General features: G+C 38.2%; 3 protein-coding genes across 4 annotated transcripts; 1 reads left to right on the top strand and 2 right to left on the bottom strand.

Moving 5' to 3' along the window:
• The first annotated feature begins 1,395 nt into the window (after nucleotides 1-1,395).
• On the top strand, nucleotides 1,396-6,654 carry LOC113733991 (serine/threonine-protein kinase PBL27-like). The gene is made up of 5 exons (XM_027260255.2): nucleotides 1,396-1,856; nucleotides 2,541-2,737; nucleotides 2,918-3,107; nucleotides 5,109-5,500; nucleotides 5,675-6,654. Exons 1-5 carry the CDS (start codon nucleotides 1,727-1,729, stop codon nucleotides 6,305-6,307), a joined length of 1,542 nt encoding a protein of 513 aa, XP_027116056.1. The 5' UTR covers nucleotides 1,396-1,726; the 3' UTR covers nucleotides 6,308-6,654.
• A 461-nt stretch (nucleotides 6,655-7,115) lies between these two features.
• Nucleotides 7,116-16,895, bottom strand: LOC113733992 (ISWI chromatin-remodeling complex ATPase CHR11). 2 transcript variants are annotated; one of them, XM_027260257.2, is made up of 25 exons: nucleotides 16,531-16,895; nucleotides 15,747-15,881; nucleotides 15,531-15,637; nucleotides 14,827-14,939; nucleotides 13,147-13,244; nucleotides 12,867-13,046; nucleotides 12,563-12,784; nucleotides 11,946-12,080; nucleotides 11,117-11,399; nucleotides 10,957-11,030; nucleotides 10,553-10,773; nucleotides 10,383-10,470; nucleotides 10,186-10,279; nucleotides 9,906-10,094; nucleotides 9,773-9,804; nucleotides 9,591-9,667; nucleotides 9,419-9,508; nucleotides 9,210-9,279; nucleotides 9,057-9,111; nucleotides 8,922-8,980; nucleotides 8,645-8,810; nucleotides 8,154-8,332; nucleotides 7,852-8,067; nucleotides 7,630-7,725; nucleotides 7,116-7,534 (listed from the first exon to the last, which is right to left on the bottom strand). In XM_027260257.2, the coding sequence occupies exons 1-25, from the start codon at nucleotides 16,783-16,785 to the stop codon at nucleotides 7,517-7,519; spliced, it is 3,252 nt and encodes a 1,083-aa protein (XP_027116058.1). In that variant the 5' UTR covers nucleotides 16,786-16,895; the 3' UTR covers nucleotides 7,116-7,516. The 2 variants fall into 2 exon arrangements, with proteins under 2 accessions (XP_027116058.1, XP_027116057.1); XM_027260256.2 differs by having other exon boundaries at nucleotides 7,621-7,725; nucleotides 16,531-16,894.
• A 4,166-nt stretch (nucleotides 16,896-21,061) lies between these two features.
• LOC113735335 (uncharacterized) lies at nucleotides 21,062-21,710 on the bottom strand. The gene is made up of 2 exons (XM_027262354.1): nucleotides 21,328-21,710; nucleotides 21,062-21,161 (listed from the first exon to the last, which is right to left on the bottom strand). Exons 1-2 carry the CDS (start codon nucleotides 21,708-21,710, stop codon nucleotides 21,062-21,064), a joined length of 483 nt encoding a protein of 160 aa, XP_027118155.1.
• Nucleotides 21,711-22,743: the final 1,033 nt, after the last annotated feature.

Consider the following 22,743-nt stretch of genomic DNA (forward strand, 5'->3'; position numbering starts at 1 on the left):
AAATTTCAGCTATTACATTTATCCAAAAAAAAAAAAAAAAAGCTAGTACTGCTTCGGGAACGTTGGATCAAGAACTATGACGTCACAACTTTTTGATTCAACCCATCGTGTCTCCTAATCAAACGGTTCAAATCCCGCATCTCACAGTACCCCAAAAATGCCAAACAGCACATAATCATTAAATCTTTCTTTCCAACGTACCTTTTACTATTTCCTCTATCCCATTTAAAACATGTGTTAGAATGGGAATGCGAATGTCCTTTTGTCTCTCCACTGTAAATTGGTAAATCTTTTTTTTTTTTTTTTTACAGCGATTGTAGTTTATGTCTTAATAAATAGCTTCAGGAACTACACATACTATACAAAAAGCAATTTTGTTTTCCCCAAAAAATAAAAAAAAAATCTAAAAGACAAAATGATTTAATTTCACCGCAACTTGGCCACCAAATGTACAGTGACATCACCGCAACTCCGAAGAAGATTAACAATGATTTAATTTCACCTAATCACCTTTGAATTTTCTAATTACCGAGGGCAGTTATTAATAATAATAGTAGTAGATCCTCTTTCCATATAAGAAATGGACGACGACAGTTTTGATGTTCTAAATCTACAAACAAATATTAAACAATAGCTAATTATGCCTTAATAGCAAACTATATTTATTTTTTGAAAGAAAAACTTAATTCAATTCACCAAACGACAAGAATATGAAGATCACTTTGATTCTGAAGCGTAAAATTGGCATAAGCTTTGTACCTCACCTTGATTTTGTAAATTTAAGAGCCTGTTTGAATTGATATTTTGAGAAGTTTTTGTAAAAGAAAAAAAAAATGTATTGTAACGATTTAATATATGTGAGATAAAATGTGATTAAAAAATGTATTATAAGAAAACGATAAAATTTTTGGTGAGTGAAAAAATGCAATCTAAACAAGGCGAATTTTTTTTACTATTTTATAATTTTGAAAGGAAGCATTTTTACTACTCTTTTGATGATTCACGCTTTTTTTTTTTTTGACATTTTTTTCTCCAGTAAAATACCCTTATATACGAGTTATTAAGAAAAAACACACAATAAAAAAAAGAAACTTTTTAGTCTCACTTCACCTTACAAAATTTTCCAATTACACTTATGCCCCTAAATTTGCTTTAGTGGGTCCTGACATTCTCATGTTATCTCACCCAATATTCAACTATTTCAGCTATTTAGTGGTGACATTTTTTGTGTCCACACCAGCCAAAGTCCAAAATAAGATTAATTTTCTATTAAATTTATAACTTTCTTTAACCTTCCATGTATGGATATTTATCTTTCCAACTTTAACTACTACTAAAATCACAGTTATAATGGGGCAGTGTATTTTAATAATAATAATAATATATGCAAAAAATTTCTTTCTTTTTGCTTTAGTATCTCTTTCTTTTCTTTCTAGGACATGAGTTTCTTCGATTTGTTGATCTACCCTGTCTGAAACAACAAGTTTTGATCTTTATTTTTTTGAGCTTATATGTGTCACTGATGAGTGACTCATGGGTAAGAATCCCTTGAACAAAATTCATTTTGGAAAAAGTTGGGATTTTTATGAGAAAAGCGTAGAAGAGCTAGTATCATACCCAGGTGAAGAGAACAAGTATCGTTTATCTATTGATGATTATATGCAAGAAGTAAAGTGTGCCGTGAAAAAGGGTCAGCTGGGTTTTGGTTGATTTGTAAGGATTTGATATGGGTGGGTGTTTTCCATGCTTTGGATCATCAGATAAAGGTGGAAATGGTGTTAAAGAAGTGGTAAAGAAGGAGTCTTTTAAGGATGGTTCAGCTGCTGTTTCACATCATGTGGACAGAGTTAGTTCAGGTATTTCCTCAAGATATTTGCTGGGTATTTGGCTTCTTCTCTTTCTATTTCTGTTCTTGGACAAGATTGGCTCTTTACTAAAGTTTTTCATGCTTCAATAGCTATTTTTGGTTTTTATTGGTTTTGATTTTGGGTTTCCAGCGTATTGTACTTGCTTTTTTTCTTTTTGGTTATGATTGTGATATCTAGTTAATTTTTATTTGTGTTTGGTAATTCTGGAAGGTATTTGATGAGAAGTCTCAATTGTTGAGCGTCAGTAAAGTTGTCACTCATTGATTTGTTTGTTTAATTTTTCCATCTGAGTTTTCCATAGTTTTGTAGGGTCGAAAATGTTTTGGGAGATCTAGGCTTTGATTAGGCAATTCTATGATTGGTTTTCGACAATGTTGTCCCCTTGCGGTCAAAAAATTGGAACTTTATCCCCATTGTGAACGACATTTTTCTTAATAGCTTGGAATGTCATGCTACAATTATCCTTCAATGCCGTCAAAATATATGAGAGGTGGTCAGCAGCAGCTCAAATGATTTGCCTTATGCCTTCTGAATTTGAATGCTTAGGATAAGTTATCTACATCAGCCATACGACAAGATAAATTAAGAAGATGACACATATCTGCATACTACTATTTTATGTTTGTTTCCTCCACCCATGACCTATGTTGTGTACTGGCATCGTTTATTTAGATAAATCGAAGTCCAGGGGTGGTAATGATCCTAAGAAGGAGCCATCTATTGCAAAAGATGGACCACCTGCACATATCGCTGCACAGACATTTACATTTCGTGAGCTTGCTGCTGCAACAAAAAATTTTAGGCCGGAGTGTTTGCTAGGTGAAGGTGGATTTGGACGTGTTTATAGAGGTCGTTTGGAATCAGGACAGGTATGTTCATCTCTTCTTATCCACAAAATGGGAAACTAATTATGTGTGAGAAATTTCTGTTTCAAAACCAGAATTGCATTGGAAGAGTTATTTTTCTTCTCAGGCATCTTGTTGCAGTTTTTACAACTTTTTTTTTCCCAGTGGGTAACTTGATATTGCTACAAATGGCTGCTTTTGTAGGCTGTTGCTGTTAAACAACTTGATCGCAATGGCCTTCAGGGGAACAGAGAGTTTTTGGTGGAGGTTCTTATGCTTAGCCTGTTGCATCATCAGAATCTCGTGAACTTGATTGGTTATTGTGCAGATGGCGATCAACGGCTTCTTGTTTATGAGTTCATGCCATTGGGTTCTCTAGAAGATCATTTGCACGGTTAGACCAATTCCATGAAAAATACTCTTTTGATATTTAGCAACTGTAATTTTACCGTTTGTCACTTATGGTACTAGGTTTGAGTATTTTCTTCAAACTGAAACTAAACATCGATAGGAGTTTAGTTCATCATGTAAAAATACCACAGAAAGCATGGCATAAAATGGTGCTTTAAGTGTTGCATATAATAAATAAAATATTGTTGGTTTTCCTTGTACAGAGTTTTAGTCATACTCAAAATTGAAGTTAAGTTTAAAGCCTACTGGTTGATTAAAGATAGATAAGCAAAAAGTACTCCAGGAAAACCTTGATTTGCGATCTTTTCATGGTGGCTGCTGTTGATGCCAGATGATTCCTATCCTGCTAGAGCAATTTTGCCACACAACTGCCTTCACAAGTCAACTTAATTTATTTCTCACCCATCATCTTCTTTGGATCTCCTTTTTTTCTCTCTTATTTATTCTCTCTTTCTCCATGAAATCCAGTTCACTTTTCCCTAATGGATTCAATCATTCGATGCAAATCAAGCCCACTCAATTTCTCAAAGCTTAAACTTTATTCACCAAACTCATTTTCTTTCTCAATTGGATATAGAATCCATCTTGCCTATTCTTTAGAGTTTAATCGTCAAAAGAGTGAAACTCATACCCACTTGATTATGAATAAAAATCTGCGCAATTATAAAAACTTGAACCCCAAGGTACATGAAATTCCCAAACAAAATTAAGTTTTGCCTCAGATAAACAAACAAGAGGTGGGAAATAAACATATTCATCATTATGGATCCACATCGGAAAGAAAAAATGGGCTTAGGATTTTAGTCTCCTAAATCAAATTTATCCAACACATTAGCTATGAAGGAGGTGAGAATATGGAAGTGAAGGACCTAGAGGCCTGTGGGGAGGAGGGCTGGCTACCTTAATGAAGTAGGAGATAGGTCAAACAAAGAAAGTAAGAAATAATGTCTTACTGTGCGGAGGCTAATTTAGCCATTCATGACAAAATTGCTCTGGCAAAATCGAATTGCTCTGGCAATAACAGCAGCCTTTCACAAGGCATGTAATGGTGTGGAGTTTAGGACCTTTTTTCACAATATGCCTCCTCAAAAAGCATCGTACTTCGTTGCTTTTTTAATCTCTATCTATGACCACTTTTGTTTAACTTTTTATGGGTCTATGCTGTTGGCGATCATGTTGGTTTTTTTTTTTTTTTGGGGTCAAATATTTTGGCTGTTTAGTGCCATATTTGCCACCTCCACACCCTGCTTGTATGAAAAATAATTTTTCATGATGAATGTTTTAAGTTGAGTTGCTTTACTTTTTCAAAGAACAAGTATGATGCATATCTAGCTATAGTCCTTGAGTCTTATAAGCATCAGAGCCGTGTAAAGCTGCTTGTTGAATTGGCCAAAGAAAGTTATTTTATAGGATTGATGGGCTTATGAGCATGTTGTGGTGTGTGAAAAATTCAGTCAGTCCAATTAGGTTTGCACACTACGCTTATTCCCCCCAGCCCTCCTCAAAAAAAAAAAAAAAAAACTCTCAATCAGTCACTTAGTTCATTCCTGAACTAAATTAAGCTAGATGATGTTACCTACTGAAGTCAAAGAACATGGAATGATTACAGGCTAGATATACAGTTGGCCATGGAGTGATGGTTGGGGATGGTCAGTCTTATGTCATATTGGTGTTTCTGATTGAGGATGAAAATTGTTCTCATTGGTATTTCTGATATTAATTTTTCACTTGCGCTGATATGAATTTTGCATTATTATTGGATGTAAAAATACATAAACAAATACTAGTTATGAGTATCTACTGAATTTGTGTTGATATGATTCCTGAAAGCTTTTTGTGCTTAAGTTGGTAAATTTAGTGCTACGCGTGGGAATAAATTAAAGAAGTGGTCCTCATGGTTTGCATCTCATTCTGCTTCCTTAGTGCTGCTAATTACAGTTTTGATGAGCCTAGTTGATTGCTTCATACTGGCACCTATATGCAGAACTTCCGCCGGATAAAGAACCTTTGGACTGGAATACAAGGATGAAAATAGCAGCTGGTGCAGCCAAAGGATTGGAGTACTTGCACGATAAAGCCAATCCTCCTGTCATATATCGAGACCTTAAATCTTCTAACATCCTTCTTGATGAAGGATATCACCCTAAATTATCAGATTTTGGGCTTGCCAAATTGGGTCCAGTGGGTGACAAGACTCATGTCTCCACCAGGGTCATGGGGACATACGGTTACTGTGCTCCTGAATATGCTATGACTGGTCAACTCACTCTGAAGTCCGATGTATATAGTTTTGGAGTTGTCTTCCTTGAACTTATAACAGGGCGCAAGGCCATTGATAACACAAGAGGTCCAGGAGAGCATAATCTTGTTGCTTGGGTATGTCATGATTTCTTCTTCACACTCTTTGATGAAATTGATTTCTGCTGTTTTTTTTCAGTTTGGCAGATAATTCAACAGATGTGTAGCTTCTAAAGTTGATTTTTTAGCATATTATAGTCACTCATAACAAGATTTTGCCACCCTTAAATCTTTTGTGTAATGCATCTGCAGGCACGTCCACTGTTTAAGGATCGCCGGAAGTTCCCAAAAATGGCTGACCCACTGTTGCAAGGCCGTTACCCAATGCGAGGACTGTACCAAGCACTAGCAGTGGCAGCCATGTGCCTGCAAGAACAAGCTGCTACAAGGCCTCTAATTGGGGATGTTGTGACTGCTTTGACATATTTAGCCTCTCAAACTTACGATCCGAATGCAACAAGTACGCAAAGTAGCAGAGTAGGTCCATCTACTCCTAGGAGCAGAGAGGACCGTAGGAGCATGGCAGATGGAGTGGACAGTCCAGATGAGCCTGGACGTGGTTTCCATGGCTCGCCTTCCGCACACAAGAACTCGCCTGATTTCAGGAGGAGAGACTCTGCCAGAGAGTTGTTGAATAATGGTGCCGAGTTGAGAAAAATTGAAACAGGCGGTGGGTCTGGACGAAAATGGGGTCTAGATGAATCAGAGCGTCCCGAATCTCAAAGAGACAGTCCTTTGAGTGCGGGTAGAGCTAGAGAAACACCAAGAAATCGAGATCTAGACAGAGAACGTGCGGTAGCGGAGGCCAAAGTGTGGGGTGAGAACTGGAGAGAAAGAAAGAAGGCAAATAATGCAGCGGGCAGTTTTGATGGTACAAATGATTGACTGAAGCCGGATCTACTGACTACCAGCGGTTGCATATTCTAGGGTTCATCATCATGGAGAAAGAGAAGTCTGCGGTGCGTCCTCAGTGATTACCTTGGTCGAGCGAATTGTTCTTCGGAATTAAGAGTTCTTGTATCCAACTACTTGTACTGTTCGTCGCATAAATCATTCTTGTAATTTGGTTTGAGCTGGATTCTTTAGTTATCTGGTTAAAAAAAAAAGATGTAGTTATGAGGAGACAGACAACATGGGGTTAGTGATTGTAATTTCTGAGTTATTACTGGTGACCCCGCCCAAGTGGTGTTGTATGCAATTTGTCAGTATATCTATTAGAATTTTTCAGTGTCCACGAGATATATGATATGGTAATAGCAATACAAAGAGAAGTTGGAAGGAAGGCCGCTCTTTTCTACGCATTGAAAGAGTTCGACCCGGGTTTTGGGGCTTGCCGAGGCCAATTGGTCCAAACTTCCTGACGCTTGTTTGCAACTTACAGAAAGCTCGTCCTTCACGGTCAATCAAAGAGGACAAGACAGATTTGACGCCATGTGTCTTTCTCCAACAATAAGTTACCAATTTGCATACTCGCAGATGGGAGGTGCTAGCAAAAATGGCGTATTGCTTTTGACGCCAGTTTAAAATTAATCACACGCTGTCACTGTTTCATCTCCGCCTCTCTCTTTTCAAGAAAAATATCTCAAAAAGTCTTGTATCATTAAGTTGCTCGCTAAACATCAGATCAATGTCCAATGCTGAGAAGCCTGTTACCAGACAATCTATATCCAAGTCCAAGCATACAGCCTCAACATACGCATTACAACTATCAAAAGTTATATTTCCCAGGAACATTTTTGTTCGAAATATTTAACCGTCCCCGTGCCAAGGAGAACCAAGAGTTGAAACCGTACAGCATCGAGCATGGCAATCTCAAAGGAAAGTTGAATAGCCGTTTCACCCAAAACGAGCACTATAGCTCAGGTCTACTGCCATAAATCTATACAATAATAACTAACTCCTAATCTAAAATTTGAATTTATATTAATTCCTCGGAGCCGATCAATGTTGCCGCCAGTACAGACAGCAAATGCCAAAACCAATCAGTTCTTGTAAGACAGACATATTGGTTGGTCCATCCATCTTTTGCATCCTCCTAGTTAGAATAGCAGAGGACCACCGCAAAATGACCGTCAGTCATTTTGCATTATGGCATCACTTCCTCTTCTTCCCCTGATGAAGACACAATACATTTCCTTAGACCCGCTGATATCAGTTTATAAACAAAATTTGCAAGATTAGCAAAACAAGAAGCATACCGAGCTTACATAATCATCCATCAGCAACTGCTTGCGCTTTTTTGAAATAGGAGGGCTCTCAGTAGCTTGCCTTGCCATTGCACGTTTAGATGGAGTCATATTTTGCTACAAATATCAAATACAGACCATTTTGATTAGTTCTCATAAGAATTCCAGACAATTTATGAGCAAGAAAAGAATAGGTTCCACCAGTATAATGACTTCACACAACGGGGAAAAAGAAGGATCAACCTTTGCAAGCTTCTTCTCTTTGCGGGCTTGTCTCTCACGTTCATCAAATTCCTGGTTTTCCCTCTCAACCAAACGAATTAGCGTATCACATCTCCTCGCAAGTTCTTGAGTGGTGCGAGACTTGACAAACCAATCAAAACGAAACAAAGGTGATGTGCGAAATGCTGACTTCAGCTCATCCCAGTTTCCGTATCCAAGTTTGTGAACCATGCATATCTGTACAGGATGAGGCAGGAAAAATAAGAGGCACATAAAATTATCAAACATGGATCGTTAAAATAACTTGCAAGTCAGTCAGTCACCATGAATCGATCACACTCTTCATTATACAATTTCCCTTTATTCTGACCATACTGGATCTTCAACTCCAGCCATGGATTCTTATAGCGATCCAATTTCTTTCCAATGGCTTTCATGATCTCATCTTTCCGAGATATTCTGGCCTCTCCTCTTTCAATGTTCTTAATGATCCTATCATAATCTGTAAAAACCACATATCCACCATTAATTTATCATGTCAGAATAAAGAGCCCCAATAAATGATAAAAAGTAACTCCATTCCTGCTTGTACAACAGCTCTTAACACCGATATTATTCACTTAACATCCTTTTATATTGTATTAAATGTTCACATGGCGATTACCATTAATCTGACAACATTAAGACAAAGAAAATACGCATCACAACCATAACACATCCGAGCATTCTCTTTAGTAGCATCAAGAAAAGCTTACAAATGTAAATTACTCAAAATTGAGATTATATACATCACAAAACTGAGTTTATTACTCACCATTCAACTCCTTGTATCTTTCTTTGAAAACCTTTGCATATCTTTCAACCTCTTCCTCTGTTTTCCCTTCCATTTCAGTAGCAATACCTTTTATATCATTTCTGCCATACTTTTCACAGGCCCTGATAAAGGTATTGAAGTCTCTTCTACTCCATGTTGAAAACCCCTACAAGTCACAAAGTTAAGTTGAAGTAAGAGCCTTAAGCACTTCAAATTACACGAGTTCGTAAAAGAAAAAATTTTAGGTATCTTAACAGACAATGTGAAGTACACTCACTTCTTCCAACAACCGCTCCTTCTCTTCCTGCTCTTCAGCAGTCAAAGGCTCTCCAACATCTACGTGTACAAGCCAATCAATAAAATTCACATTTCAAAAGACCAATAAGCATTCATGTAATGTGAACGTTAATACCTTCAGGTTCTTCCACATCTATTGTATCCTTCAATTGATTCTTTTGATGTGTTTGCTGAAAATATGAAACAAAGAAGCTTAAATAAAAGCAAAATTAAATAAGGCATACAAATATTAACAAACCAAAAGAAAGAAAGTCATGACGTCACCAACCATTAGATAGCGCACTTCTTTCTCATATAGCTCACTAAGCCTCTGTGTGTTGAAGAACTGAAAGTCATGCCTTGAAAAAGGCATCAAATTTAATCCAGCACGGAAACCCAGATCAGGAAAAGTTTAGCAGCAGATACAGTGACAACACAGCACAAAAGAGAAAAAAAATTTGATGTAGGTGTTAAATAGACAAAAAAAAAAAAACTTACAACTGTGGCATTCGAGGAATTCGTGGCTCTTTGGGTCTTGCAGGACCGCTTTGGCGCATTGTTTGCTTAAAGTATTCCGATTCTGAGTAACTACCATGCAAAGAGGAAAGACTATGAGTAATGAAAGACAAAACAAAATACACATCAAACTTCTGGTAATGTGAAACCATACTTGCGCTTCCGCTCTCTCTTAGGGGGTTCCAGCCAATTTTCACTCACAATTTTCTTGAAATCAAACTTGTTCTCATCCTTTAAAAAGAAAACAAGAAAGACCAGTTGGAGAAATAGAAGCCATATGTCAGCATGGAAGACATCCTGATGACAAACAAACCAACAGTATAAAAACAATTCTACCTTTTCATCATCAAAATCATAGAAGTCAGCAGCTGCAGAAGAATATCAACTTTTAGCCTCAAACACAAAAGTAGCAGGAAAAGAAGATAACAATTTAATGACTACAGATAGATCAAACATGTGGATGACATACAGTCGTCCATTTTGAATTTAATTGCATCTTCTGTGAACTTCTTCATCTTTGCATCAAGTTCAGCTGTTGCCTCTTCTCCTTTAGCAATTATCCGATCTATATCTTCATCAGTTATTGTACTATCTTTGGAACTGAAAACCATCTCTGCCCCAAATCTCACCATTTGGAGCAACTCATCTTTATTAACAGCTGCACCAAAACCATTCAGGATCATATTTCAAGCACACCAATTTCTCAAGCAACCTAGTGTAGCCAAAGACCATGCGGAATAAAATCTTACTCTTTTGTTCAGCCAACCGCCCTTGCTGGATAACCAAAGCATCAAGTGCAAGCTTCTTATAAGCCCTCTCAATCACTTTTTCCTCAATTGTATACTGCCAATAACCAATTAACAACTATTACTGTACTTTTCAATGTAGCCTACTTCTGACTACCCACATTCCAGCTCACCACTAAGTTAACTAAAACGAGTCAAACCTCGGTGCAGAAACGGAAGACTTGTACTTCTTTCTTCTGCCCAATTCTGTGAGCACGATCCTGGGCCTGTAAATCCACCTGTGGGTTCCTAAAGATGACGAAGACTAATGAAATTAGCATACAGTAATCCAAACCAGTATCAACAAGTAACTAATGCTGACAATACATACCAGTCACTATCATAGAGAATGACCACATCTGCAGTTGCAAGATTAATACCAAGCCCTCCAGCTCTAGTTGACAACAAAAATACAAATTTTTCACTCCCTGGTTTGTTAAAGGCATCAATGGAAGCATCACGATCTTCCCCACCAGTATTGCCGTCAATGCGACAATACAGGTATCCACGGTACATCAAATAGTCTTCAAGAATGTCAAGCAACCTCGTCATCTGCATCACATCATGTTAAGGCGTTACTAATCAAAATGTCAATATGAAGCAGAAAAGAATTTACTAAGACTAGAAATGAAAGGACGGGTGAGGCACATAATCCTCTGGAGGCTTAAACAGTACAGTTTCCAATTATTGTAAGCTTCACCTAACAAATAGTAGCTAGAAGATTAAAAAACAAACCTGTGAGAATATCAACACCCGTGAATCACGCTCTTTTAACTTGGGAAGTAGCTTATCCAAAAGAACCATTTTGCCTGTGCAGATCCATTAGGGGGGGAAAAGTTCAAAGGAGTCCAAACATAGATAGCCTTCATGCTAGAGAGTGACAAAAGAGCATTACCAGCATTCTCTATCAGATGGTCTCCTGTAGTATAAGGAGGTCCAGGTTCAGCACCTTGGAAAAGATATGGGTGGTTACAACATTTACGTAGCTGCATTGCAATATTAAGAAGACGTTTGCGCTCTCCACCAGCATTTACGACTTCAAGATCCTTCTGTAAAAGAGCTCTGTAGTATTGCTTTTGCATCTGGGACATACCAACTTTAAGGATCGTTTCCTTCTTTGGAGGCAAACCTTTCTCAACATCTGATTTCAACCTTCTCAGAAGGAAAGGCCGGAGAACCTGTTATTGCAATTATCAAGTTAAGAACATCAATAACGGGGGCAAAAATAGGAGAGTTATCAGTGGAACAGATTTTACACAATCACGTGGATCACAGAAAGAGCCATGTCCAAAAGTAAACTCTCTTAATCATTTCTAAAAAAATCAAGTATTTAATAGAAACTATAATTGTGGTCGATGTACAAGAGAATGTAGGGAATACAGCAGAATGAGAAAAGACAAATAAGATTACTATAAAGGTCAGAGAAGACTAAAATAGCTCACCAGCCAGGGGTGGCGTATAAAAAGAGGTCGCAACAAAAACAGCAAGATCGATTAAGTGAAAGGCATCTAAACGAATATTTCTAAACTAATAAAAGGAAACAGAGCTTTCCGCTATGTATATGTATATAAACCCGCATAAAGCACAAATAACAATTCAACCAATAGTGAGTTATCATACCAAGAAAATACAGTGAAAGTGGTCTGTTTCGTTTTGGCAACTCATTGAACTTCAGGTCAATTGCAGTAATAACATGTAATGCATGAAAGCACTGTACTAAGTACCTTGTGAAGCTGCTGCACAACCTCCTGCTGGTCATTCTCACCAGAAATTTGGAACCATTCATCGAAAGTTTCAGCTGAACTGAAGATCTCCGGTAGCAAAAAGTTCAAAAGAGACCACAGTTCATGAAGGTTATTCTGCACAAGTAGCTTACATATCAAGAATACTGAATCTGAGGTATGAGAAGGACAAATAGAACAACTTTAAGGACAACAGTACCATTGCTCAACACTTAATTGGCCATCCCCCCCTCCAAAAAAAAAATTTTCAGCACAAACTTCTGCATGCTCTAATACCATTCATCCTAAATAAAATGAAACTCATCAGGAACTAGAAAATTTCTTCTGAGAGATGTTTCAGCCACTACATGCAAGAAGCAATTTACTTCAGGAGAATTACACCCTCAAAAAAGACAATGGTTTTCGTACAATATGCAAGCACATCAAGCATATAACTCAGAGAGCACTTTTTGTCACTCATCTCTTATCACATGGCAACCATACTTTCAAATGCAGGCAGGGATTTGTCAAAAGACAAACTGACAAATCAACACACTACTTGGACAAAAATTTGCCACATCACAAACTTTTAATCACTGTGCAGAATACTGAAAAATTACCTGCAGTGGTGTCCCAGTGATAAGAAGCCGATAATTAGTATTGTAAAGCCTCATCGTCTTTGACAGAAGAGAATTCTCATTCTTGATTCTATGAGCTTCATCAATTATAATGTAGCGCCAGCTAAAGCGACGTAAAGCAGACTTCTCTTTAATGGCCATCTCAAAACTTGTTACACATACATCAAATTTCCCAGCAACAAGCAACTCCTCACGGATATATTTCTGTACCATTAAAAGTTAAGAATTTACACATCTGACAGCTTTCAGCTGAAAATGAACATTTAGAAGGGTCACATATCCTTACTCTTTCATCTGGATTACCAAGGAACTTTACAGCACGAAGAACAGGGCAAAATCGACGGATTTCATTCATCCAATTGCCAAGTGTAGATTTGGGAGCAACAACCATATGAGGACCAGTTATTCCTCGGTATTCATGGAGGTATCCTAACAGCGAGATGGTTTGCAATGTTTTCCCCAGTCCCTTTAACCATCAACAGTAGCACCAGATATAGAGAGATTAAATATCAGCCACTGAGCATGTAAACATAGAAAATTGAATGCTAATTGGCCCACAATCATACCATTTCATCTGCAAGGATTCCATTTATGCCATTCTCATAGAGTCGTATAAGCCAGTTCAAACCAGCAAGTTGATAGTCCCTCATCTTTCCCTGAATACCTGCAGAAACATAATTGAAATAGTCATAAATTACATGATAAAACACCACCTAAGCAGAAAAGCTAGTGACACGAGAACTAGTAAACCAGTCCACTAGCAAGATGATTAGAAAAGAAGATAATTACAAAAAGTATCATTAGTCAATCCAACACTCCACTGTTTGTAAGGAACAATAAAGTGCATAACCATCAGTAAAACGCCAAAATCAGTAAAACACATTGGTTTTGGAAGTTCACTTTATGCAGTTGAGAAGTTGTAATCTAGATTATTCTTGACTTTAAAACAGTTTATAACCATACACTCAAGTACCATAAGCAAACAAACCAATTGTTTCCTAATGAAGGATATTCTTCACAGGAAAAAGAGTTGTTTATTCCTTCCAACAGATTCCACTGAAAATCATTGCTGCACATGCAAATGCAGTGGTTTTCCAAGCTACAGCCTTATTGCAACTACAAGGGAATTTTTACATCTCAATATCCGCTTAAAACTGTGGAAATATAATGATCTCTTTCACTGGAAAGAATTTTTATTGGTGCCCAGAACAGGAGGTTGCAGGTATACCATGATTTTAAATTAAAAGAGAGAATTCAAGAAATGGAAAATTTATTCACTCCACCAAAAGCAGGCTTAGACCCTCGCCTCCAGAGGGATATTAGCATACAACTATTCAATCATAAACAAAGAACAACTAAAGAAAGACTATAAACATCATATGAGTTCCATAAACTATCCTAAGTAGGAACTACCATAAAGAAGAGCTATCAGAAAAGAAGGACATAGAGCTACAAGAGATACCGTCTAAGGAACTCATAAACAACCATAAGAGAAGCTACTAATCAGTACATCGGAATCCTTGACTCTGTTTACTTCTAGGAAATAGCAGGCGAGGAAGAGAACTACTTCCTTACTTAGCCGTAAGAAAATCTCTCTTACGAGTATTGTGGACTGAAGACTTTTCAGTTGCCCATGTGAGGAATTGAAGAATTAAACTTGGACCTCTCCTGGAGAGACCCTACGCTCTTGAATTGCTTTATTTGATATCCACAAAGTATTATCTAACATGACCACAAAAACCAAGCAGGATCTGGTATTATTGCAAGGGATTTGCCTTTTCTATTGATCCCTACAAATTGGATAAAAACAATTCTTATCTGAAAAACCTTTACATAAATGATAGCCAGCCCATCTTTTAATCTCTGTCAACGACTCTTCTCCTCCCCAGCTGTGCCCATGTCACCATATCATATTAGAAATTAACAAATCACACAAACCCATACACAACACCCATACATGAGTGCATGTAATATAGCTTAGAATTTAGCTAGTGGAACCTATATCTACTTCCAGTAAATTGAAATGCACAAGAAGATTTGACTGCATCAGGACCAAGTCAAAATGATAAGATTTGATACAATGCAAATTCCACCACAAACCTTAAAACAAGAAACAAGTCCACAAACAGCTAATGTGCATAAGTCCACAAACATACTATGCACCTATAGAGCTATAAAGAAGGAAGGAAAATAAAGAAATATTAAAGGCTTATCTCTTGATATGTCAAAGGCTGTAAGATAATTACAAGAAGGTTGTGCAACAAGTCTAGTATTTCCTGTTCCAGAAAGACCATCTTCCTCCTCTTTGAGACATTCTTCATCTTCTTCCTCTTCGGTAAGCTTTGACGCATGGCGACCCCTGAATCAAAAAGGTAAGTAGAGAATAATCACCACATTTTACCAGATATGAACACCTTAGGATGACTTTGAATGAATAAGTAAAAATATGAGTAGTTGCGCAACCTTCCTAAACCATAGCGCTTTCAGTGGACCAAAGATGTAGCACTAATAAATCAAACTTAACAGACCATGGTCCCAGCCCACGAGGCAGGCAGTAGAACCATTTATTGACTCTGTATAGTCAAAGTCAGCCCTTTCAGCACCCAAACAAATTGGAGGCAGACTCGGGCGGTTTTGGAGGGAAAAGCAGAAGTTATCAACAACCAGAATTGCACAGACAAATATGGTAATTAGTTGAGATCACTAGGCAAAATCTCTAAATGAAATCACCAGAGAAGGCTGCCAAAAAAACAATTCCTCGCCAGCCCTATCATCCAAGGACTAGAAGGGAATTTCAGAAAATAAAAATTGCTGCACTGAACTATTATACGACGACTAGAGTGCATTTAAAAATACTAAGGAGGACTGTTGTCCTACAATGGCGAAACCTTGTCCTGAACTCTGATAAATATCACAACAGAAAATACTTGCATGCCATATTACCCTATACCTTCCTTTAGCCTTCTTCTGGGGAGCAGACTGTTCTCCTTTGGCAAAATGGGCAAATAACTCTGTCTGCTGAAGTAGATACTTCAAACGCCCTTTTCCTTTGTTGTTCTGCCATTCAAAGAACACTATCAACATAATATCCTGCAAACACTAAAAGGATGCTTGGAAGTGGAAAAGGCAAACCCTCATACCACTAATGTGATAACTGAATACCCACCATGTCAGCATCAATGGCAGCATTTTGAGCATCCAATATTTCTTGTATTTTTTGTTTTTTCAACTTTTGCATTTCTTTTAGCCTTTCTTTTTCACGCTTAGCAACTGCAGTGCCCACATCATTGCCATTTCCTTCCTGTTAATAGGGTCATATATACGCAACAAAAACAATCAAACAGCTTTCTAATCCAAAACTTCGTAATTACAAAAGCAAACTATTATTTTTTAACAGCAACATAAGCAGCTCTGCAGGATGTAGCTCAAAAGAACTCAAATTTCCCATCCACTTCTCTTTCTGGAAGTAAATATAGCAAGCAAACAGCCATAAAACGACTAATAAACTTTAGCCACGTATATCTCCTAAAAAACCCAGTGCATGCGCACAAGTGTCATATATAAAGACAATCCACCAAAAAGCAGCGAACTCTACCCCAAACAGATCAAACTTTCCAGACAACAATATGCCACCTCTAACATCAAAACTTTTAGTAAACAAACCCTAACAAACACACATGCAGAAGCTATCTGTATCAACTCAAAAACTCAATGCATGCACCAAAAAAATTAACTAAATAAATAAACGTAAAACAAAATCCAAACTAAAAGCCAAAGGGAATAAAATATCCAACCACCACTAAACCGTAAAATAAAAAATTGGGAAAACAAACTCTAACCACCACACATACTCTCCACAAAGCAGAAACTACAGATCTACTAATGAACAGACAATTAATCCAAATAAAAATTAACAAAATAACCAAGAGACAAATTAACTATTCAACTACCTCCTCGTCGTCGTCGTCCGGCTCACCACCACCATCGTTAGCGGCAGCATCATTTTCTTCTTCGTCGGAATCGTCGGCAGTTCTCGCAACGGCTTCGAGCTCCTCCTCATCTTCTTCTTCTTCAACTTGATCATTAATATTAACTCCTCGCTCCACTTCCTCATCTTCCGATGAATTTGACAGCGGCTCCTCCTCCGACGACGACGACGACGATGACGGAGATGACTCTTTCATAGCCCGAGTACCTCTAGCCATTGGAAATCAAGGGTTTTCTCTTTTCTTTGCCTTTTTCTCGATTCCTTTCGCCGAAGCAACAGAAAAAGTGAAGAACGTGAAATAAACTGCAAAGAGTCTACTAAAATAAATACGTTTTCTTTATTATTTTTTCTTTTTTCTTTTTGCATTTTTTGGGCTGAAAAGTCATCGTCTTCCCGCCACGTGACTGGGTGTGAAAATGGATTTCCCGCCAATGGGCTTATGTGGAGTAGGGTGTGGGGAACACGACGTGGGCTTGGACTTTGAAGGGGCAGTCATTTGGGCATTTTTGCCATGAGGAAGGGTCCTTTCGCTGGGTTGACCAAATCTTTTGGGCTCAGAAGCTGGCAAAAAGATTCCACACGAACATTCTGACCCAAAAAAAAAATTTTTTGAGAGAAAAACCTCCATTCATTGCAAATCTATAAGAGGAGCACCAGTAACAGACTTGGCGAAGTTTACAAACCAAACTCTACTTCCCTCAAAAGATAAAGATAACTTTGATATGATGTGGGCCGAGACATTATTGGTCCTCCTCACATGACTAATCTTGACAAAATCAAAAATATGCAGCATAGCTCTGATGCCATGGATTAAGCTACCTATCAATTAGGGGTGGCAATTTTCGACACGACCTGAAAACACGATACGAACCTAACACGAAATTAGTGGGTTTGGGTTGAGGTTTTGGGAATTCGGGTCAGAATCGGGTTGGACCCGATGAACCCGAAAAGAAAACAGGTCGATTTCGGGTCAACCCGTGGTGACCTGATATGACCCGATATGACCCGTTTACGAATTAAAAATAATTTAATAAATATAAAAATAATTTTATCTAACTAACCTAAGTTATTCTTTTTTTCAAAGGCATTAATTACTTAATCATAAATGAATTTATTTAATTTGTGTGAAGTTGAAATTATTATATTTGGACAAATAATATATTATATTATTTTTTACTTTTATACTGTTTTAATTTATTTTATATTCTGTTTGGGATAAAACACTTTTACGGTGTTTAATTTATTTTAGATTTGGTTTGGAATTACTTATTTAAATTTTTATTACTTGATTATGTAATTAGTTTTGTGAGAAATTGATTTTATTAGAAATTACAGTGATAAATTAATAAATTAAAATTAAATTTCGGGTCATTTCGGGTCGACCCGCCAACCCGTCAACCTGAAATTTTCGGGTTCGGGTCAGCATACCTGACCTGTCACGGGTTGGCGGGTCGGGTTCGGGTCAACAGATTTTCTGGCGGGTTGACCCGAACCCGACCCGCCAACCTGATTTGGACCCGAATTGTCATCCCTACTATCAATGACAAATCAGGTTCATTGTTGTTAATCCTTTGAACAATATTTAAAGCATCCCCTTCGAGCAAGAAATGTGAGATTCCAAAGTCTCTTGCAAACTCAGAAGCAGTGAGAAAAGCCAAGCATTTCACATGTTCTGCATTGTGAGCTCCTTCGACCCGTGCAGTCATTACAGCCTCCACTTGATCCAAGTGATTCCTCACCACTACACCGACTCCAGTTGATTCTCCAGAGAAAGCTCCATCCACGTTAATTTTCAGATAACTCTCATTCGGTGCTACCTATTTGGTATGCTCCTTATATCGACGTGTTTCTTGCCTCTTGTGGATATTCCAATACTCTTGTAAGAATGCCTTAGCATACTCACCCACCGGTGTTGCATCCCCATCCTTGCCTGCAAATAATGACTGGTTCCTGCTTTTCCAGATCATCCGCATGGTTGCCATAAATGAGTTTTGCTATCTCTTTACCTTGGAATTTCAAAAAACAATCAAACCAGTCCTTAAAGTTTGGTGCAACAGGCATGCAAATTGCTTTCAGCATCCCCATACTCGACCAAACTTCCTGAACAAAAATACAATCAAAAAATATATGCTTATCAGTCTCTTGATCACAGCCACACTAGTTGCATCTCATAACACATCTCTTAAGCCTATCTGATAAAATTTGCCCGTAGGCAAAATATCAAAGCATGCGCGCCAAACAAAGATTCTGACCTTTGGAGGAACGTTCAAGTTCCAAATTTTAAGCCAGAAAGACTTTCCCTTACTGTCGGATGATGCCTCCTCCTCATCTTCGTCCAGCCTCTGCAAGGTTCTTGCCAAATAGTACACTGACCAGACGTCAAAACTCCTATTTTTATTATAGAACCATACTATCCCATCCTTTGCCCACTATGGGGAGCGAGGAATTTTTCGAATAATTTGTACCTCATAACTCAAGAATAAAGCGTAAAGCAAGTCCATCTTCCAGTCACCAGAATGGACGTCAATTAAATCACATACTCTAGCATCTGGCCACAGAGTCCTCGAGCATTGTGACACCTAGAATGATGGATGATAGGGTAGCCAAAGATCATCCCAAACCTGTATGTTTGAAACATCACCCACTCTCCACACGACGCCTCTTTGCAATAAGATTCTTCTTGCCAATAAACTTCTCCATAGATAAGACGGATTGCTCCCTAATTTAGTGTTCAAGAAATCTATCATAGCAAAATACTTGGCCTTTAAAACTTTGGCTGCCAAAAAAACAAGATTTTTAATTATCCTCCACCCTTGTTTTGCTAATAAAGCAAGATTAAATGCCTCCATGCTTCTAAAATCCAATCCTCCTTCAGATTTCATTTTACATAAATGATTCCATTTCAGCCAACACAACTTCTTTTTGTTCCCTTTCTCACCCCCATCAAAAGTTTTGAATTAAAGATTTAATGTCAACGCATAGTATTTTTTGGGAGCTTGAAGCAAGACATCACATAAGTGGGAATAGCCTGGGCTACTACCTTGATTAACACATTCTTCCCCGCCTGCGTCAAAGTTTTTTCCTTCCATTCTTTAAGCTTCTTCCAAACTCTTTCTCTAACAAGACGAAAAATCTCAGATTTGGACCTACCAACCATATATGGTAAATAAAGCCCTTTCTCATCATCATCTTGTACACCTAGCAGACTAGAAAGTTGTCTTTGTATTTCTTGGGACATGTTGCTACTGCAGCATAGACGAAATTTTTGAAAATTCACCTTTTATCCCGATGCTTCTCGTAAATCTGCAATACCTTCATGATAGCTTGGATGCTTCGTTTGTCTACTTTAGCAAAAAATAGACTATAGGATTTGTTTGGATTGTAAGTTATTTGAGATATTTTTACTGTACTACTTTTTGTGATGTGATGTATGTGAGATAAAAAGGTAATTGGGAAGGTAAAAAGGTGTATTGAAAATTGTAATGATGACGCAAGCAAATATATTTGGGAAAATAAAGGCCAATCCAAACAAACCCTATCATCTGCAAACAAAAGATGAGTAATTGAAGGACCCTCTCTTCCCATTTGAATCCCACTCCATAAGCCCTGCCTCTCCATCTTTGGGATAAGCGACGAAAGCCCTTCTACACACAAAATAAAGAGATAAGGCGAGAGAGGATCGCCCTGACACAATCCTCTCCTCGGCTCAAAAAAATCTGTATGACCACCATTAATAATAATCGAGTAAGAAATAGAGCGTACACACTCCATGATTAAATTACACCAATGTTGAGGAAAACCTGTAGCATGTAACATATATTCAAGAAACTTCCATTCAATACGATCATACGCTTTACTCATATCAAGTTTTAGTGCCAAAAAACTATCTTATCTCTCACTCCCATGCTTCAACCAGTGGAACATTTCAATAGCCGCCATTACATTATCCGTAATCAATCGTCCTTTAACAAAGACACTTTGATTGTCACTAATAATATGTGGCATCACATGCTTCAAAGTGATTTGTCAAAAATTTTGCGATCAATTTATATGCAACATTGCATAAACTGATAGGGTGGTAGTCAGATATCATAGCAGAGCTTTTCATTTTAGGTATTAACACTATATTAGTCTAATTCAACTTACCTAGTTTTGCACCACCATTAAGAACTGAGAGAGTCATGTCCTTCATCTCTTTCCCAGCAATCCCCTAGTATCTCTAATAAAAACGCTATAAAGACCATCAGGCCCTGGTGCTTTCCACGAGTGCGTTTGTTCCAACGCATCAATGATCTCTTGGTCAGAAAACTCTTTCATTAGCTCAAATTTCATCTCATCATCTAATTTTTTATCAATAATATTTGCATATAACTCCACCTCCGCACCATCTGAGGAGAAAAGTTTGTGATAAAACTCCAAAATATGTTCCTCAATCTGTTCGTCGGTGCTTATCCATTCTCCACTTTTCAACTGAAGGCTCTCAATAGCATTTCTCATTCTTCGCTAACTGGCTTTGTGATGGAAATAATAAGTGTTTCGGTCACCTTCTTGTAGCCAAGAGACTCTTGATCGTTGCTTCCAATAGAGTTCTTCCTGCTCCAACAGTGAGTCAAGCTTATTTTTAATATTGAGCTCTTCTGTTATTTGATGAGAGGAGTTAAATTGAATGGTGTCAAGCTTGTCAGAAAGCTTTTTAATCCGCACCTTTAAATTTCCAAACTTCCATCTTCCCCATGACTGTAAAGCAGTCAAAGCCTACTCTGCACAGGAAACCAATGAAGCAACAGGATCTCCTGCACCCATCCCATGCCAATTTTCAACCAATTTTCTTTCACACTCCTCATCCCCTAACCATAGCTGCTCAAATTTGCGGGTCTCCCTCCTTCTCCTCTTATTGTTGAAAGCACTTACAGTGTATTTAATAGAGATGCAGATTGGAGCGTGGTCTGACCAAGAAGAGGAAAGATGTCGTACTATAGTCGTTGGGAAGAGCGAGCGCCACTCAGGGGATGCCACAGCCCTATCAAACCTTTCACAAATCCGATAAGTAGGACTCCTGTCTCTCACCCACGTGTATCGAGAACCTCTAAAACCTAAATCATACAAGTTGGCATCCCTAAGTGCCTCCCGAAAAGCTTCCATCTGGGTTTGGGTTCTATCTTTACCCTACATTTTTCCTCAGAAGATAGGATTTCATTAAAATCGCCGGCACATAACCATGGCAACGAGTATAAACTAGCTAGTCGTCTCAATAGTTGCCATGAGTGCTTCCGTTGACTTAATTTCGAATTTTCATAAAAACCAGTGAAACGCCAATACTGCCCATCGTAGAGTCTTTGATCATAGCATCAATATGACCAACTGAGTAGCTGACTACTGAAAGCTCAACTTCCGCTCTCCATAATAAAGCAAGACCCCTACATCTATTCTGACAGTCTACCGAAAACCCATTCTCGAAGCCTACTCGTCATCTAACTGCATCCATTTCCCCTCTTAAAAGTTTCATTTCCGAAAGAAAGACCAACCTAGGAACTTGTTCCCTCAATAGTTTACTGAGGGCTCGAATTGCACGAGGGTTCCCAAACTCCTGGTAATTCCAAACCATAGCGATCATTGGCTTCGGCGGTGCTACATTGCAGACACCGCCGTTTGAAATGCATTGGAGTCAGAATCGTTCTGCAACTTTGCTCTCTTTCCGTCACACCCTTCGTGCATGAAAACACGCTCCTCATGTAAATGCCTCTTCTCCCATCTACGAACTTCTTCCATAGCCGTTAAAGCTAATTTGGGAGTTTCTGCTGTTGGACCACTCTCATGTCCACCCATAATAGGCATACTGGAGCTGGTTATGGGTGTAAGACTAGCCCCACTTAACCTCCATTCCTTAACACCCCTTGGGCCTTCGATAGTAAGGGCCGCTCCCGCTACTACTGCGCCTCCAAGTTGGCCCACTCCTGTTTCATCAAGTTGGTCCACTGGATGATAATTTTTGGTATAACACTGTATTTGTTTGCCAGCTGTATTCCAACTTAGTTTCTCTGTACCGATGTCCCCGTCTTACATGTATCGAAAATTGTTTGAGGAATGATTGACATCCTTCTCATGATAGTCTCGAGCCCTGCCCTGCACTTGTGGTGATGAAGCACTTTGATTGTCTCTTCCACCTTCTTCTAGA

Source organism: Coffea arabica, chromosome 3c, assembly GCF_036785885.1.
Source record: "Coffea arabica cultivar ET-39 chromosome 3c, Coffea Arabica ET-39 HiFi, whole genome shotgun sequence".
Lineage (NCBI taxonomy): Eukaryota > Viridiplantae > Streptophyta > Magnoliopsida > Gentianales > Rubiaceae > Coffea > Coffea arabica.